At 42.0% G+C, this 18,410-nt stretch overlaps 1 protein-coding gene across 4 annotated transcripts in view; it reads right to left on the reverse strand.

Moving 5' to 3' along the window:
• Positions 1 to 18,410, reverse strand: part of ano3 (anoctamin 3) — a 511,995-nt gene that overhangs the window by 147,735 nt on the left and 345,850 nt on the right. For all 4 annotated transcript variants that reach the window (XM_059652166.1, XM_059652167.1, XM_059652165.1 and 1 more), the window contains 3 exons: positions 18,260 to 18,381; positions 12,645 to 12,779; positions 7,310 to 7,406 (listed from right to left, as the gene is read on the reverse strand). In XM_059652166.1, coding sequence (XP_059508149.1) covers positions 7,310 to 7,406; positions 12,645 to 12,779; positions 18,260 to 18,381 — 354 coding nt within the window. The remainder of the gene's footprint in view (positions 1 to 7,309; positions 7,407 to 12,644; positions 12,780 to 18,259; positions 18,382 to 18,410) is intronic.

Below are 18,410 nucleotides of genomic sequence, written 5' to 3' on the forward strand. Positions count from 1 at the left end.
ATCAACTTCTGTTTTTGTTCCTGATTTACATGATTTGCAGTTCTTTCGGTTTTTCCTATATCTGGAGTTGTCTGGCATGTCTTGAGTTGGCAGCATTGGTTCATTAAATTACATAGAAACCTACAAAATCTCACAAAACCCTATAACTTTCTAACAAGACAGGTGAGGCAGGTTAGATGTAGGAAGAATGTTCCAACTAGTGGTGGAGTCCAGAACCATGGCTATTTCAGGATAATAAAATGTGAGGCTGGATGAACACAGCAGGCCAAGCAGCATCTCAGGAGCACACAAGCTGACGTTTCGGGCTCTGATGAAGGGTCTAGGCCCGAAACGTCAGCTTGTGTGCTCCTGAGATGCTGCTTGGCCTGCTGTGTTCATCCAGCCTCACATTTTATTATCTTGGAATTCTCCAGCATCTGCAGTTCCCATTATCTCAGAACCATGGCTTATAGTTTGAGGAGAAGGGGTAAATCTTTATGGAATGAGACGAGGAGAAAGATCTCCACTTCGATAGTGATGTGCTTGTGGAACTTACTACCACAGAACGTGGTTGAGACTGAAATGTTGGATGTTTCAAGGAGGTAGATGTAGCTCTTGTGGCTTAAAGGAGTAAGGGATATGGGGTTGGGGAGGGTGGGAGGGCAGGGTTAGGGTTTTGAGGTTGATGATCAACCATGATCATATTAAATGGTGCAGCAGGCTCGAAAGGTCGAATAGCCTACTCGTCATCCTACACCTATGCTTCTACATTACTTCTGTAATTGGATTCAAAAATAAATAAAGAAGTGAAGGTCAGGAAAGCATCGAAAAAGAAGCAAATCCAATACATGCTCATGAATGAGATTTAGCAGTTTGCTTAAGATCGTGAGCTCTTTCAAAGTTCCTGGGTTTCAGATGATGTGTCTTTTTGCTTTATTTTGTGAGTTCCCAATAGTGTGAAAATTATGCATCGCAGTCTATCGGTATCAACATTCCACTTTTCAAAGTAAAATTCACCAATAATAACTAGCGTTAATATATTATACTTGGGTGTGTTTTAGATTGAATAAGTGCATATAGACAAAGTGCAGTAAACATCATGCAAGATCCTACTGATTTAATCTTGCCTTTAAAATCAATACACATTGCCTTGATTTTCAATTTTACTTAATAAAAATACATTGCTTTTGCTATTAGCTCGTTGCTGACAATGCTTTGGAATTATAGCTGAAGAATCCAATACTACCTTTCAGCAGGAGAATGAATCTCTTGTGACAGTCAGTGCCAGGGCAAAGCTAAGCATCTGTTAACAGGTTTGTGCACAGCACAGCAATTTGACCACAGGATATTCCAGGTAATGTCACCCTGGAGCAAGGAAATGTCCAACAGGGATTTTGCTTTTACTTTTACTGGTTCTGAGGAGTGGTCACCGGATCCGAAACATGAACTGCTTTCTCTCCACAGATGCTGCCAGACCTGCTGAGCTTGTCCAGCAATTTCTGTTTTTGTTTCTGATTTACAGCATCCACCGTTCTTTTGGTTTTTATTAGGGATTTTACTTTATTTTGTTGATTCAAAAGAAATTCCAACCATCAGGTCCATACTATAATTCCGAGCAAGTTGTATAACTGCAGTGCAGTATAATCTCCTTCGAACTTTAAGATTTGTCAGTCAATGATATAGAGAGTGGCAGACTGAAACTGGTGTATGAATATTTACCAGCATAAGTCAACAGTTCATACAACTCATGGGGTAGCACACTGGAAATTATGCCCCATTATTCCTAGAGTCATCATGGAAGTTAAAGATTTTACAAAGTACACAAAATTTCTCAACTAACTTGACTTTCATGCCCAAATTGATAGAAAGTATGGACCTGATTTCTGTACTGAACAGAGATAGTAGGAACTGCAGATGCTGGAGAATCTGGGATAACAAGGTGTGGAGCTGGATGAACACAGCAGGAAAGCTGATGTTTTGGGCCTAGGCCCTTCTTCAGAAAATTTCTGAAGAAGGGTCTAGGCCTGAAACGTCAGCTTTCCTGCTCCTCTGATGCTGCTTGGCTTGCTCTGTTCATACAGCTCTGCACCTTTTTATGCCAGCTGTCTCTCTCTCTCTCTCTCTCTCTAATGAGATAATAGCCCTAAGCGATGATGGTGATTTTTTTACCTTTCACTTTTATCATGTGACAGAGTGGTCGAGAGGATTTAAAACCTCAATCAGATCAGCCATGATCTTATTCAATGGTAGGGTAGGCTCAAGAGATCAATGGCCTGGTTTTGGCCCTATCGTAGATAGAATCCCTACTGTGTGGAAACAGGCCCTTTGCCCCAACAAGTCCACACTGAACCTCAACGCATCTCACCCAGACCCATACCCCCATAACCCACCTAATCTACACATCCCTGAATACTGGGCAATTTAGCACAACCAATTCACCTAACTTGCACATTTTTGGATTGGGGGAGAAACTGGAGCACCCAGAGGAACCCCACACAGACACGGGGAGAATGTGCACGCAGTCGCCCAAGGCTGGCATCGAGCTTGGGTCCCTGGCACTGTGAGGCAGCAGTGCTAAACACTGTACACTGTGACACCATACCACCCCCTAATGGTCTTCTATCAAGTGACAATGGAAGTTTAGAAGTATTAGGCATGATGCACCCTAAGGGAGTACATGGAGTTAGGTTGAATGTCAACCATGGTCTTATTAAATGACAGGAGGTCAGAGATCAAAAGGCTACAGAGCCAGCATGGTGCATCACAGTGACACAATGGTTAGCACAGCTGCCTCACAACACCAAGGACCCAGGCTCGATTCCACCCTCGGGAGACTGTTTGTGTGGAGTTTGCACATTTTCCTGTGTCTATATGGATTCTCTCCACAGTCCAAAGATGTGCAGGTTAGGATGGATTTACCATGCTAAATTGCCCAGAGTGTGCAGGCTGGGTGGGTTAGCTATGGGAGATGCTAGAGCAACATGATAAGGTGATGGGTTGGTATGGACTCAAATAGCCTGCTTCCACACTGCAGGGATTCTATGATAGTCTAATCCTGCTCCTATGTATTCCAGTGAGGAAAGAGTGTCTGATAGCCATTATGAAGAGTTATCCATTCCTAGTACTCAACATGTACCAACAGCAACACCGCAGACAATGACAGAGCAGTAGGCTAAAGGTGAAAACAACATGAAAGCCTGCTTCAGCCACAACAGAGCCCAATTCAGAATACTCTTGCAGCTTTTTCTGGTGCTGCTATATCAAATGTCCAACCAAAAGGGCTTAGGAGTGCCAAGCAATAATCATTGTGACAAGATAACTAAAATGGTTACAAAATAAAGTTGCTTTTGAAACTCTGAGGCCAATTCAGCATTCTTCCACATGCTTTTCTTCTTATTTTTCCTTATAATATCAAAGCAGTCAGGAGTTTTCATAAATTATTATTTTTGCTACAATAGTATAGATACAAGTGCTTCCTCAACAGGAGGGCTTGGGAAATGGGGGACATGAACGCATGTTCAGGATATTCAAACGACACCCCTTATGGTGTCCCATCAGACTCACCCTGTCCGGTATCTGCACACACAACTCTGCATGAACATTACCACTGTTTGATTTAACAGAAGATAAAGTTTAGACAGAGGGCCTGGCGCTTGCTATATTTTTCCATTCATTTGTGGGATTTGGGCGTTGCTGGCTGGCCAACATTTTTTGCCATCCCTAGTTGCCCTTGAGAAGGTGGTGGTGAGCTGTCTTTCTGAACCGCTGCATTCCCATCTTCTGTGATTTGACCCATGATTCTATTGGGGGGGAATTCCAGGATTTTTACCCAACGACGGTGAAGGAACAGTGATATATTTTCAAGTCAGGATGGTGAGTGGCTTGGAGGGGAATTTGCAGGTGATGGTGTTCTCACATATCTGCTACCCTTGACCTTCTAGGTAGAAGCGGTTGTGGGTTTGTAAGGTGCTGCCTGAGGATCTTTGGCAAATTTCTGTAGTGCGCCTTGTAGATGGTACACACTGCTGCAATTGAGTGTCGGTGGTGAAGAGAGTGGATGCTTGTGGATGATGTGCCAATCAAATGCGTTGCTTTGTCCTGGATGGTGTCAAGCTTCTCGAGTGTTGTTCCAGCAGCACTCATCCAGGCAGGTAGCGAGTATTCCATCACACTCCTGACTTGTGCCTTGGACAGGACCAATGATGCATAAACCAGTGAACGGTTGACTAGCGGTTACACTGAATCTGCTGGTTACATTCAGTCTGCTTTGCTTTATTTGCTAGAGGATGAACACAGGTATCCTAGCAATAGCAGCCACAGGTTGTAGCTGCCAGGCATCACTGAAACCACCAGCAATGGCCGTGCTGTAAAGTCTTCATGTGATCTGGATCTGCCATCTGCCATGACAATACCGCTACTAACATGCACAGCTAGGGGCAAAACCCAATCAGCTGCGGCTTCTGTTACAATTTTTAACTCCCGATCTGAACAGTAGTTGGTGAATTTACAGAATCACAGAACGATGCTGATACCGAAGGAGGTCCTTCAGGCCACTGTGCCTGCACCAGCCTTATTATCTACTGCAAATCTCTGGACCTTTCCCTTTATCCCTGAACAGCCTTTCTATTCAATTAATTATCCAGTGCCCTTTTGAATACCTCAATTAAACCCTCCTCCACTACTATTCCAGGCAGTGCATTCCATACCGTAGCTACTCATTGTTTGAAAACCTTTCATTTTTACATACCCCTTGCTTCAGTTGCACATATTTTAGGTCTGTAAAATTCTGCTCATCTTTCTCTCTGTTGATATTCATTAACGGAATTTACTTTACTGTAGCCTCTTGGTTACCCTGTATTTTGAGGAGCAACTTGTATCTTCTATTGTCAAAACAAATGCAAAATATTTCTTCTGAAGAATATTTTCTGAAGAAGGGTTTCGACCCAAAATGTCAGCTTTCCTGCTCCTCTGATGCTGCCTGGCCTGCTGTGTTCATCCAGCTCTACATCTTGTTATCTCAGATTCTCCAGCATCTGCAGCTCCTACTATCTCCAAAATATTTATTCAATTTCTTTGGCGTTTCCTTGATGATAATCACCTAATAATCTTTTCTTAGCTGCTAAAGCACAATGTTCATTTTAGTTTATTTCCTCCTTTTTACATACTTGTTTAAAACTTCATCTAACCTGTTTGCAATATTTCTCGCTAGCTTATTATCAAACTTTTATTTTCTCTCATTTTATCAACATTCTGGTGGTCCTTTGTTGGTTTCGAAAATGCTCCCAAACCTCAGGCTTGCTCCCCCACTTCATAACAATATAATCATCTTTGTTCATCATCCATTGCTCCCCTTGGTTTTCTGAGCATGTCCAGAATGGAACTTTATTGCTTAGTTTTGTTTATTTTTAAGGTAATGTATATTTGATGAACATCTTGAATTGTCTTTTTAAACATCTCCCAATGCTTATTGATCACGAGGCCTTTTAGTTGACTAATCAAATCTGGCTTACTCTTCATAACAATGATAGCATACACTGAAAGGCAAACCAGGGCCAGATAAAGCTAAACACGATGCAAAACATCATTCTAGAAAGAAAAAGCCTGAGAAGACTCATCTATGAGAGGTCTTTGGAATTTAAAAGGATAGTCATAGATAAAATGTCCAATGAAGTGTAAACATCAACAGAACCATTTGACTCTATTCTCTATGACTTTATGTTGAATGCCGAATTTGGGACAGAAAAGATGCATTTTATGTACAGGATTGTATATAATTCCATCAGGGAGCAGCAAACTCAATTGGCTGGCTGGCTGGCTGGTTTGTGATGCAGAGTTCAAATTCCACACCAGCTGAGGTTACCACAAAAGTCCCACTTTCTCGATCTCACCAGTCACTTCAGGCATGGTGACGCCTCACATTAAACAGCATTTTGTCTCTCTAACGAGACAGCAGCCCTTGGGGACATAGGTGATGTTATCTTTATCTTTACATAATTCAGTGTAGCACCTCGATCTGTGAACAAAAGCACAAATCAACTGAAGCAGTGAGTTCAGATTCTGTTCTCACATCACCACTCAGTTGGAGATGACTTGCACTTGAACAGGGAAATCACTACCATGCTATTGTTCGGATAAATGGCCACAGGCTCCACTCATTTTAACTCAGACATATTCTGTTATAGAAACCCTGGAGTGTGGAAGCTGGCCATTCAACTCATTGAATTCACACTGACCCTCCAAAGGGGATCCCACCCAAACCCAACACATCCCTGTACCCCTGCATTCCCATGGCTAGCTTGCACATCCCTGGACACTTGGTCAATTTTGCATGGCCAATCCATCTAGCATGCATGTTCTTGGACTATGGGAAGAAACTGGAGTATTGAGAGGAAACCAATGCTGACTTGGGGAGAATGCATAAATTCCACACCAGCAGCTGCTCCAGATGGGAATTGAGCTAAGAGACTCTCTATGGCTCTAGCACTGCTGGGCAGCAGAGTTAACCACTGAGCCACCATGCCACCCATCCATCCTAGATGATACTACTATGAGCAGTTTATTTACTCTGTAAAGTGATGAAATGCTGTACGTGATGTTTATGTGCAGAGAGAAAGAAATAAATGAACAAATTAAGGTAAAACTAAGCACCATGCAGTCTACAATTTTATATCGACACCATATCCAACAGTCCAGAGCAGCAAAAGTAGGTCATCCAGTCCCTGGAGACTGTTCTGTCATTCAAATTGATTATGGCTAATCTAGATTTTAACAACATTGATAAACTTTGGTGCTTTTAACAGGTTGATCTCCTAGAGTTATTGAGGTCTAGTGCTCGGAAAAAAAGGCCCTTCAGCCCACTGGGTCTGTGCCATTCAAAATCAACCCTCAAACTATTCTAATCGCATTGTCTAGCACTCGGAACCTACACTTTTAGAAATAAATGTTATTGGAAAGAATGCAATATGACATCAAGACGAACAAATTCTGAGATAACAAGGTGTAGAGCTGGGTGAACAAATCAGGCCAGGCAGCATCAAGAGCAGGAAAGCTGACTTTTCAGGTCTGGACCCTTGCTATTTGAAGAGGGGTCCAGATCCAAACCGTCAGCTTTCCTGCTCCTCTGATGCTGGCTGGCCTGCTGTGTTCACACAGCTCCACACTGTGTTATCTCAGTCTCCAGCATCGGCAGTTCTTACTACCTCTAAACAAATTCTTAGGTTGTTTTTACTTAGATCTCACTCATTGTTTTGGCATTCAAGTGGAAATTTTCAATTTAATTTTAAAATTTCCACGCGCACTGAAATGAGATTGGGTGGCAGAAATCTATTACCTTGGCATAGACACAGCTTTCATTCAGCATCCAGTAAGAACAGTTACGTTCACACATTGGGCACATACGTGTGTCATTGGCTTCACAGATCTCCCTACTGGAAAAACAACACAAAAGTAATCAGTTGGTATCACTTCAAGATGCATTGTGTAAATCTGAATCAAAACATTTCTTCAAGAGGCTCTCATCACGTGCACTTTAAAACTGCATGATTTCTGGCACACACTTGACTAGAGATTTGATATTTTGGGTCAGTGAACAGAAACATAAAGACTTGGTTTATACAGCAATGTTTATGTTGGTGAGGAAACTGCTAGCATGTATCAAAACAGAATAGGACATCACATGACTATCAGATTACAAGTTAACATATATGAGCGCTGAACGGTATTATTGCTGGACTGTTAATCCAGAGACCTAGGTAAGGTTCTGGGGACCTGGGTTCAATTCCTGCCACAGCAGGGCTCAAATTCAATGGGAAAAAAAAAGCAAAGATCTGGAATTAAGAGTCGAATGATAATCATGAATCCATTGCCACTTACTGGGAAACACCTATCTGGTTCACTAATGTCCTTTAGGACATTACATGGTCTGACCTACATGTGACTCTCAACCCACAAAAATGTGGTTGACTTTGAACTAACCTCTGGGCAACTGGGGATGGGCAATAAATCCCATGAATGAAAAAAAATTGAAAATTCTTGGCACCAGGAAGCCGTTGTTCAGAACTCCATGAGTGAGGGGAGTACCTCAGCTGTCAGCCTCAAATTTCTGTACTTGTCATGGCCTCACTTAGCTGAAGGGATTAAGTGTCTAAAACCCATAATACCAGAGAGCATGTGTCAACACCAACAAGATGTAGTAAATCTGAGAACAAACATTCGCTGACTGGATCTGGATCTAAAATGTTTTAAGATTCTTGGATCAAGGAAATACTGGAACAGACTAGAAATCCATGATTTTAGAATCATCGAACCCCTACAGTGTGAAACAGGTTCTTCGGCCCAACAAGTCCACACCGACCCTCAGAGCATCCCACCCAGACCCATCTCCCTACAACCCACCTAACTGACACATCCCTGGATATTATGGGCAACTTAGCATGGCCAATCCACCTGGCCTGCACATCTTTGGACTGTGGGAGGAAACCCACGCAGATGCAGGGAGAATGTGCAAACTCCACACAGACAGTTGCCGGAGGGTGGAATTGAACCTGGGTCCCTGGTGCTGTGAGGCAGCAGTGTTAACCACTGAGCCACCGTGTCAACCAGAATGATGTTAAGAAATACAAACACAGACTGAAAAAAAGTAATCTTGATTTCAACAAAGTGAGAACTTAGAAAGAAGGCAAGGTATGTGGGAGAGCAGATTTGAAAAGTGAGAGCCACACTGAACACTGTGTGGAGCAATAACATTATTTTGCCAAGATAGATAATTTCACTAATTTAACAGAACATGCTCTCAGAATTAAAATCCCGCTGCTGTGGGTCTGCCACACCAGTATTTGCCAAACAAAATCAAGATGCAGAGGTGATCCACAGATACATACTTCTGCGAACACTCAAGGATTTCTTATCCAGTTACAGCCTGTTGTGCATAATTCTGCCATTGTTCCACATGAGGAATTTTATATTTGTGGCCTGCATTCGCTCAGGTCGCAACTGTACGGTCGCATCATTGCTCTACACAGTTCTCGAGGTGATGCCAGAGAGTGATCTCTCAGTCTCATGAACCTCAAGGTGAAGCCCAGCAGAGTCTGCAGCCAAGGCCCAATGCAGGCTGGAGGTTAAGTGTGAGCATGGCCTGGGTTGGAAGAGCATTCTTGTGAACTTTTATTTCTGCAATTCTGGCCTTTTTATCTCTCGCTTTTTCAAAGATCTTGTAAATGTACTTAGGTACCTTTGTACCTTCGCTGGTGTTGTAAGTGGAGACCTTTAAACTTTTCACTGCATTCAGTTGAACACAAGTGACAATGAAGCTAATTCTACTTCTAATTCTAATACACCTTTGAAAACAGAGATGGCATTTGGAAAGAACACCCTTTAACAGCTCCATTATTTTCAAATATTGTTTCTTTGCCCGTTTTGGATTAATCAAGCTGAAAAGCTCTTGTGCTTTTGTGCCTGCATTGCAGTTTAATTCAGCCTTTAAATTTTGTTCTTTCTCAAACAGCATTCCATCAAAGCTCTCCTTGGATTGTTAACATCCTCTCTCTAGCAGTTTTGCATTCAGATAGAAATTTCTGTTGCCTGGAGAGATCCAGAGTTTGAGAGAGATTGATCAGAGGCAGATACTCCTGCAGCAGGTTACAGTTGTAAGGTCTCTCACTGACAACAAGACCAACTTGTGCTTATAATAAATCCTCATGAGATGTTTTGCAGGAATGGGAGCAAACACATTCTAGCACAAAGAAATATTAGTGCTGATGGCCAACAGTTTGGTCAAAACAGTTCTTCAAGGACCAAAGAGCGACAGAAATGGAGGGGTATAGGGAGGTTAGACTCCAGGCAGCTAAAAGCACTGCAACTGACAGTGGAATGACCAAACTTGGGGATGGTCACTGGACCAGAATAAAAGGAACGAAGATTGGCGATGACAGCACAGGGGAAGGATGGGGGTCATGAAGTGATTTCATAACTTAGGATGGAAATTTTAAAAATTGAGGCTATTCCTAACTGGAAGCCAATGCAGATTAACGAAAAGTGTGAGGTGAACAGGACTTGGTGCACATCTATTGTAGGTGGTAGAGAGTGATATGACCTCAAGTTTGGAGAGGGAAGACTGAGACAGCAGCCAGTAGCGGGGTGGTGGGGTGGAACCAAGCATGAGCTAAGGGCATAGAGGCAATGTCAAAGATGTGGAAATGTATGATCTTGGTGATGACATTGATATATGATATATCAGGGCTACTTGTGACACCATGAATGTGACAACCTCAAGCAGTCATCAAGGAGAGGGATAGAGTCAGGAATGAAATTCAATGAAACTATAGATAATGGTTTTGATATTCCCAATATTTGGTTGAAGTAAATTTCTATTTATCCAGGACAGAATGTTGGATGAGAAATCTGATCGTTTAAAGGATGGGGGTGTCAAGAAAGGTGATGAACTAAAGCTTAGCATTATCGAAGTATGTGTGGAAGTTAGCACAATGCTTGATGCTGATGTTGCCATGAAACAACATATAGGTGAGACATAGAAAGGGTCATAATAGCAGCAGAGATTACTAATAAATCTTTCTTTTCTGTTTCAATTTACAGTGCTGGAAAGAGTCAACCAGGCTCAGGGCCTAATTACTTAGTAATGGAGAGTGCACTGGGGCCAAGGAGTTGGGTTTAATTAACACGGACTCTGCGTACTCCTCTGGTGACACATTTTCTCAGTTGGACTTGGCAGAGTTCAGATTTCCCAAGCAAAGTGTGTGTGTGTGTGTGTGTGTGTGTGTGTGTGTGTGTGTGTGTGTGTGTGTGCACGCGTGCGCGCGCGTGCATGCACGTGCACTCAGGGCTCGTACCCCCGCTTGTCCATGTGAACCCCTTCTCTCTTGGGCACACCACCCCACCCTCACTAACCCCTGTCTCACCCTCACTCCCTTGTCCTTCAAAATCTCTTAGTCCCCCTTCCCTTCTCTCACCCTCACTTACCTTCAGTATCCCTTGCCCTCACTTCCCCCTTGCCCTCACTCCCAACCCTCATCCCCACTCCCTCAACTCCTCATCTTCACTCCCACTTAGGTACAGGTACAGTTATAATGTGTCAAACACATTTGGATAAGTACCTGAAAAGGAGAGGTTTACAAGGATATAGGCCAAATACAGACAGGTGGGACAAGTTCAGTTTGGGATTACTATCAGCGGGATTACTTGGAGCAAAGGGTCTATTTCCATGCTGTTTGACTCCTTGACTCTTTCAAACAATCTGTCATAAGATATGTCTCACTTGAAGTGACACATCAACCATTGGTACTGATCTTAAAATCCTTTTCCACAAAATGAATGGACAGCGAAACTATGACAGGCAACTTTGGAAGTGGCATGAAAGTAAAGAGAAAATAGAACATAGAACTGTACAGCAAAGGAATGGGCCCTTCAGCTCACAATGTTATGCTGAAAGTGATGCCAAATTAAACTAATCCATTTTGCCAGCCCTTAGTCCCTCCATTCCTTTCATACTCACGGACTTATCTAAAATTCCCTTACACATCCCTATTGTATCTGACTCCACCATCTCCCTGGCAGCTCGTTCCAGAATCCTAACGCTTTCTGTGCAAAAATCTTGACCCTCACATCTCCTTTCACCTTAAATGCATGCCCCCTAGTATTAGACGCGTAGTCATTTGCAGACACAAGTGACTGTCTGTTTTAAATATAGACACCTCATGTGCTGGAGACTGTGCTCAAGAATACAACTTAACATTATGTGATGACAAAGAGGAGGGGCATTGAGAGGAATGCTTCTCTCAGAAGGTTGCGAAACTTGGGAGTTCTCTACTCAGGGGGCTGTTGAATCTCATTGTTTGAGAATGTTAAAGGTAGAAATTGACAGATTTATGTTTGCCAGTAGTGTACACAGTTAAGAGGATAGGGTGGGTAAAAAGGCATTGCAGTGTTGACCAGCCATGATCATGGGCAGGCTCGATGGGCTAAATGGCCTGCTTCTGTACCTAATGAGAGTTTTTCAAAGGGGCAATAAATTTGTAGAACACGCCAATAGGGTAGGTAATTGTAACAAATAATGCAAGTGGATTTAAATGGAGTTTCTGCAGGTCAAAGATCCGAGAGATGGTGAAATAAATGGCACAGTAAAGCTACCATAACCTGAATCCCAAATATTCAAAATTGCAAATGGTGTCTGGGATTTAAAAGTGGAATTCCAGGTGCTTGGGATCCAGGTAATGGGGAGTCTACTAGAGGGGATAATGGATCAGATACTTAATTGAAGCTAGTTCAAGACTGACCTAATTAAAATAGACAGAATCATCTTATGCGACAAGATACTATCTAGTATTTATGAGTGGTCCTGGCTGCTAGTTTTAACAAATGCACATTCATTTTACAACAGTAACGCATTAAGTTCTCCTGGCATGCAATAGGCAAATTCATGTAAGAAACAACCCCAACATTCCCCAGGGCATTTCAGATACCAGGAGAGATTACCATAATCAGGATCGATTCTTGGCAAAAGGATAGACCTAAACAATATCCTGGAAGCACCCTGTTTCCTAAATGCCATGCTCAGAAACGCTGACAGCTGTTTAGAGTTCAGTTGTTAATAAAGCAGTAAGAAAGTAGTCTGCTGATTTGTTACTTATTTAAGAATTGCAGAAGTTTCCTACCTGACTTGGCTGGACTCAGCTGTAAATAATCCATAAAGAAATACCAACAAGCCGACCAGGGCAGCAGGAATAAGCATTCCAGTATACCATCCCAACCATGCAAAATATAAGCCAATCTTCTCACCAAAGTATCGTCTGCAATGAATGAGATAAAATTATTAGCATGGCACAACATTGTGCAGAGCTGTGTCTCCTGGAACAGGATTTATTGCTAAATGCTACTAGCAAGCGGACATTAATATGTAACTGAGCTAGAAGAATTGCACACCTTAAAAAGTGCCCAAGAGGCACTCTGGAAGTTTGATTTCATTGTCTACAAATACAAGCGTGGACAACTTTCACAAATTCCAATCTAAGATAACAACACCTCCCATCTGCTCAATTTGTGAGAGATAATGGGAACTGCAGATGGTGGAGAATTCCAAGATAATAAAATGTGAGGCTGGATGAACACAGCAGGCCAAGCAGCATCTCAGGAGCACAAAAGCTGACGTTTCGGGCCTAGACCCTTCATCAGAGAGCTCAATTTGTATTGCTTGCCTCGCTCCTCATTGTTATTTTTCAGAAGTTGATGAGCTGCAAATATACATTGGACCAGAGCTTAGTAGAAGTTGGGATATTTACAGAGAGCTGCTGTCTCATTAGATGGGAGAGAGATGACCGGCAGGGAGTTTAACCTGAGGGCCACCGCATGAAGGGAAACGTTGAGAAGGAAAGACCTTCATGGGAACCTCAGCTGGTTTTCCATGAGACTAGGAATAGAAAGATAAGGCAAGTATATCAGTAGCAGGCAAGAGGGACCTGTTTAGTTTGGGAACATGTTCCGCACGGGCTAGCTGTGCCGAATGGTTTGCTTCCATGCTGTATGGCTTTATGACTTTATAACACGCGTCGTTGGCATTACACTGAGTCACAAACCAGATGTCCAGCCAACTCAGCTAGCCCACGCTGACTGGAGCAATAATAACAATAATGGGCACATTTGCCAGTAAATTTAGGATGCTAAAAGAGCTCCTGCAAATGATGAATCTCCAAAAATTACTGACTTATTTATGTCTCTTATTTGCTTCAGGAATCCATGTACTTAGTGAGGGGAATTACAGAATGTTCAGTACATGGAAGTCACCAGGGGCTCCTGTGACAGTGTCCCTACTTCTAGGTCAGAGGAGGCCTGGGTTCAAGTCCCATCCACAAAAGGTATGTAATAACATCTCTGAACAGGTTGATTAGCAATATCACTGTGGTGGCATTTGCAGTGGAAACAAACAGCTAAGCTACTTTTGTAGAACTACCATACTGACATCTACTTGATAATAGTTGAAGAGTTATCACTTTTTCTCTTATAAGCCAATGTAGATAGATTGTTGTTTTACAAAGGAATCAAAGGTAATCAGACAGATTGGACTGTAGAATTTAAAATACAAACAGAGGAGCCATTATCTCATTGAATGGCAAAGCAAGTTCAAGGGATCAATTGGCCTAATTCTGATCCTATTTGGTATCTAATTTAGAAAATCACCCAGCCATATCTTGTGTACATGATGCTGATCAAATCCAATTGGCCGATTAATGCCCAACCTCTTACTTGCAATCAGTAAAGTGATGGAAGGCATCACCAACTGTGCTATCAAGCAGCATTTGCTCAATGATAACCTGCTCAGTGACGTCCAGTTTGGGTTCCACCAGGGCCACTCAGATCCTGACCTCATTACAGCCTTGGTGCAAGCATGAATAAAAGAGATGAACTCCAGAGGTGAGGTGAAAGTGATTCCTCCAGGAATTCTCTACAGGAGCTCCTCAGGGTACTGTCCTTGGCTAAACCATTTTCAGCAATTGATCAACAACCTTCCCTCCATCATAAAGTCAGAGGTAGGGATGTTTGCTAATAATTTCACAATGTTCAGCACCATTTGCAACTCCTCTGAAACTGAAGCAGTTCCTACCCAATGCAGCAAGCCCTGGATAATATCCGGACTTGGGCTGACAACTGGCAAGTAATGTTCACGCCAACCCAAGTGCCAGGCAACGGCCATTTCCAGCAAGAGGCAATCTAACCACGGCCCCTTTACATTCAACGGTATCACAATTAATCAGAGACTGAACTGGGCTAGTCATCAGTACTGTGGCTACAAGAGCAATTCAGAAGCTATGAGCTTGAACCAAGAAATTCACCTCATGATTCCTCAAGGTCTATTCACTATCTAGAAGGCACAGATAAAATTCCCTTCACTTGCCTGGATGAGTGCAGCTCCAACAACAATCAAAAGGCTTCACTGCATCCAACACAATACAGCCCACATGACTGCCATCACATCCACAAGTACTCAGTCAATCCACCACTGATGCTCACTAACAATGGTACGTACCATCTGCAAGATGCACTGCAGATATCCACCAAGGCTCCTTGGATAGCATCTTCAAAGCTACAGCCATTACCATGCAGAAGGACATGGGCAGCAAATATATGGGAACATCACCACCTGCAAATTTCCGGAATTGAAAATCTATCACCATTCCTTCATTGCTCCTGGATCCAAATTCCTGGAGCTCCCTCCCTAATGGCTTTTATTACTCAAGGCTGCATTTTAACTGAATATATAAACATACTTCACTATCTCACTTTATATACACTGATTATTATGCTGAACTTATCGTTTATGTGCTCAAATAAGCCAAAGTACTGTGGATCTGAAATCAAAGCAATCTTGGCTTAGTTGATACAAGTTTGCCACTTGTTTAATGCACACATTCATTCCCAAGAAATTAGGTTTACTGAAGAAGCCTGGTGAAAGGATTCTCTGTTCCAGGTATCAGTAATAAAGCAAACCAAATTATCAACTTAGTACTTGAGTAAGGTTCTCTTCACAGTAGCAATTATCTGCTTTTCCTTTAAATTAATCTTCTTTTCAGCTTCTTTTCTTTGCTTCTATTCCTAGAGCTGCACAGCACAGAAACAGACCCCTTCAGTCCAACTTGTTCATGTTGATCTGATATCCGAAATTAATCTGGTCCCATTTGCCACCATTTGGCCCATATCCCTCCAAACCTTCCTGTTCATTTACCCATTCAGTTGCCTTTTAAATATTGTCATTGTACCAGCCTCTACCACTTCCTCATACATTTTATATCTTTCTCAGTCCTCAAATGCTGTTGGTTAAAAGGGTGGGTTGTTGGTTCTGCTATTTCCTGGTGTCAATATCAAGTCAGATGCTCCGAGCTCACATTGTCAGCTTGCAATTCCAGCAACTTTAGCTGCAACAAATTTCTCACTCAATCAGATGATTTAACTTCAGTCAGATATTTCACAAATGCCGATCACATTTTCAAAACATTCGTAACTGTAGCCTTCCGAGGTTCTGCCCTAATGGAGGTCAGCGATGAGGTGGTTGCAATCATTGAGGAAGGATGGCGGCAACAGTGGTTAGTGGCGAGCGGCAGTAAGGCCTGGCGTGCCCCGATGGAGATTGGGAGCAGCATCGGTTGGCAGCAAGCGTGGCTGGTGAACATAGGCTGGTCTTCGCCCAGTGTGGGAAAGAATAGCCAGGGCAGGGGAGAGTGAGGCCTTTTGGGGAGGGCGTCTTAGAGTGTCTGCAGGCTCCCAGCTTATGAAAGGACTGTAATGTTTGACATTTTAACTCTATTTCCTTATTTTTCTACTTTTAGACCATAGCGCCAAACTTTTAAAACTTATTTCTTTATTTTTATACTTCTGTAACAAAGATTTTGTACGTGAGTACTTTGTGGGGTGACGGTGTACACTTTTCACTGTACTCTTATACTCTGTGCTTGAGTACACGCGACAATAAAACCTAAATCTATCTATTTATCTAAATCTAGCTCTGAAATTCATAGTGATATGTAATCTTGAACATTAGCATCATTCAGACTTGAACAGTTGAGTAATGCACTCTGTAATTTAACATGTTTAAAACAAGCTGAGGCATGCCAATACCATCCACAGGAACAATATATTAATGTTCTGTAAATATAGCTTTGCTTCCTGTTTTGATCTGAAAGGGATTTGTGTCATTATTTGTTTTACTTTTGTACCACTGAAGTATTCATTTGAATAGGGAAATTAAATGGACAATTTTGTGGAAAAAGGTACCATTTTGGTAAAATTACCACCAATTTGGTAAAATTAGTAAAGACAAGCTTTATTTTGATGCATTCATTCATGGGCTAGCATCATTCACAAGGCTTATTGTTGCCTGCAGTCCTTAATTGTCCTTGAACTGTGTGGCCTCTGAGGTCATTTCAGAGGCCGTTGAGCCAACCTTATCATCCTAGACCTTAAGTCACCTGTAGAGCAGGCCAAGTGAGAACAGCAGATTTCCTTCACCAAAGGATATAACTAAAGTATATTGGAGTTTATGACAATTGAAAACAGCTTCACTTAAAAGCAAAATACTGCCAATGCTGAAAAAGAATGCAGGGCCGGTTGGAGAAACCTAACAGGTCAGGCAACATTGGTGTGGAGGAACAGAGCTAATTTTTCCAGTCTGACATGACTGTTCTTCAGAGCCAGAACATTTTCAGAAGAGGAGTCATTCTGTAGATTCAAGTTAATCTTAAGTGGTGTCAAGTTAAGAATCCAACAACTCAAGAACCAAAAGGGTTTTTAAAACTGTGCAACCTTTGTACTAATTGCATTGGACACTCTCCCCATTAGGTGTTTGATGTCATGATTTTATTGTTTTTCTTCGCAGGCTTAGAAAATTATAAAATTCCTTTTTCTTTTCATGGTGAAAACCTTGGTAACTTGCTCCTTCATTTTCTCCTGAGCTTCATTTCTAATGAGGTGCGTTTAAAAAAAGGGGTCAAAATATCTGTTGTGGCTGATTGCAGTGGGGTTGGTGTTTACAAAGTAGGGAGTTAGTTCACCCCTCTCCACTTGGGTGTAACAATGTGCTCCTGATGTTTACCACCATGCACGATCAACCCCTCTCAGGCTCTCACTCCGGAATTATGAGGTCCATTGTTTGTTTGATCTCCTGAAATTCAATTCCCTGGACAGTGAAGCTGGTTGTGGTGAGGAGACAGTCACTAGCAGCCTTCATAGCAATGATTTATTTGAGTCAGAATAACTATTTTCTCATGATCTTCCATCTTCTTCCACTGAGTACAGGGAACATCTCTGTACCAATCTGAAAACAGGACGAAAGCAATTTCTGGGCCAAATATTCTAATGGACAAGGAATCAAAAATAGATAATTCAATACATTTTTTAATTGGGCACTCTGCATTTTCTCCTGGTAGCATAGGTTTTATGTTAGATGTGCTTAGCAGCCTTATTTATATACTTACTTTTTAAAGATTACTATTTTCCAATGAAACATTGTACTCAGATTTTTACTGCGCAGACATTCCTATTTCAGCAGTACTGCAAATTCCAGTAAATTTGAAGCAATCTGCATTTCTGATAATCTCTTTAGCAAATTAAAAATTCAAAACATATTAGGCCTCAGACATGGCACCATGAAATTAAGGTATGCAAATACTGTGATTAATGTAAATATCATGACACTTAATATGAATTTTTTGGACCTGGTTGGGACCTTCAACGTTAAATCTGAACAACCAAGTGACAACATACATGAGGATAATCTTCCTACCTGATAAGGTCTAATGGCTGGTACTTGTACCACATTCCCCATCGAGCCCAACGCTCATACAGTAAGTGCCTGTGATTAAGTGCACCATGTGTTTTGATTGGATGGTTGCTCTTATAGCTTCCCTGTATAGAGAAATAATTATTTAAAGTTA

The sequence above is a fragment of the Stegostoma tigrinum genome, chromosome 17, assembly GCF_030684315.1.
Source record: "Stegostoma tigrinum isolate sSteTig4 chromosome 17, sSteTig4.hap1, whole genome shotgun sequence".
NCBI lineage: Eukaryota > Metazoa > Chordata > Chondrichthyes > Orectolobiformes > Stegostomatidae > Stegostoma > Stegostoma tigrinum.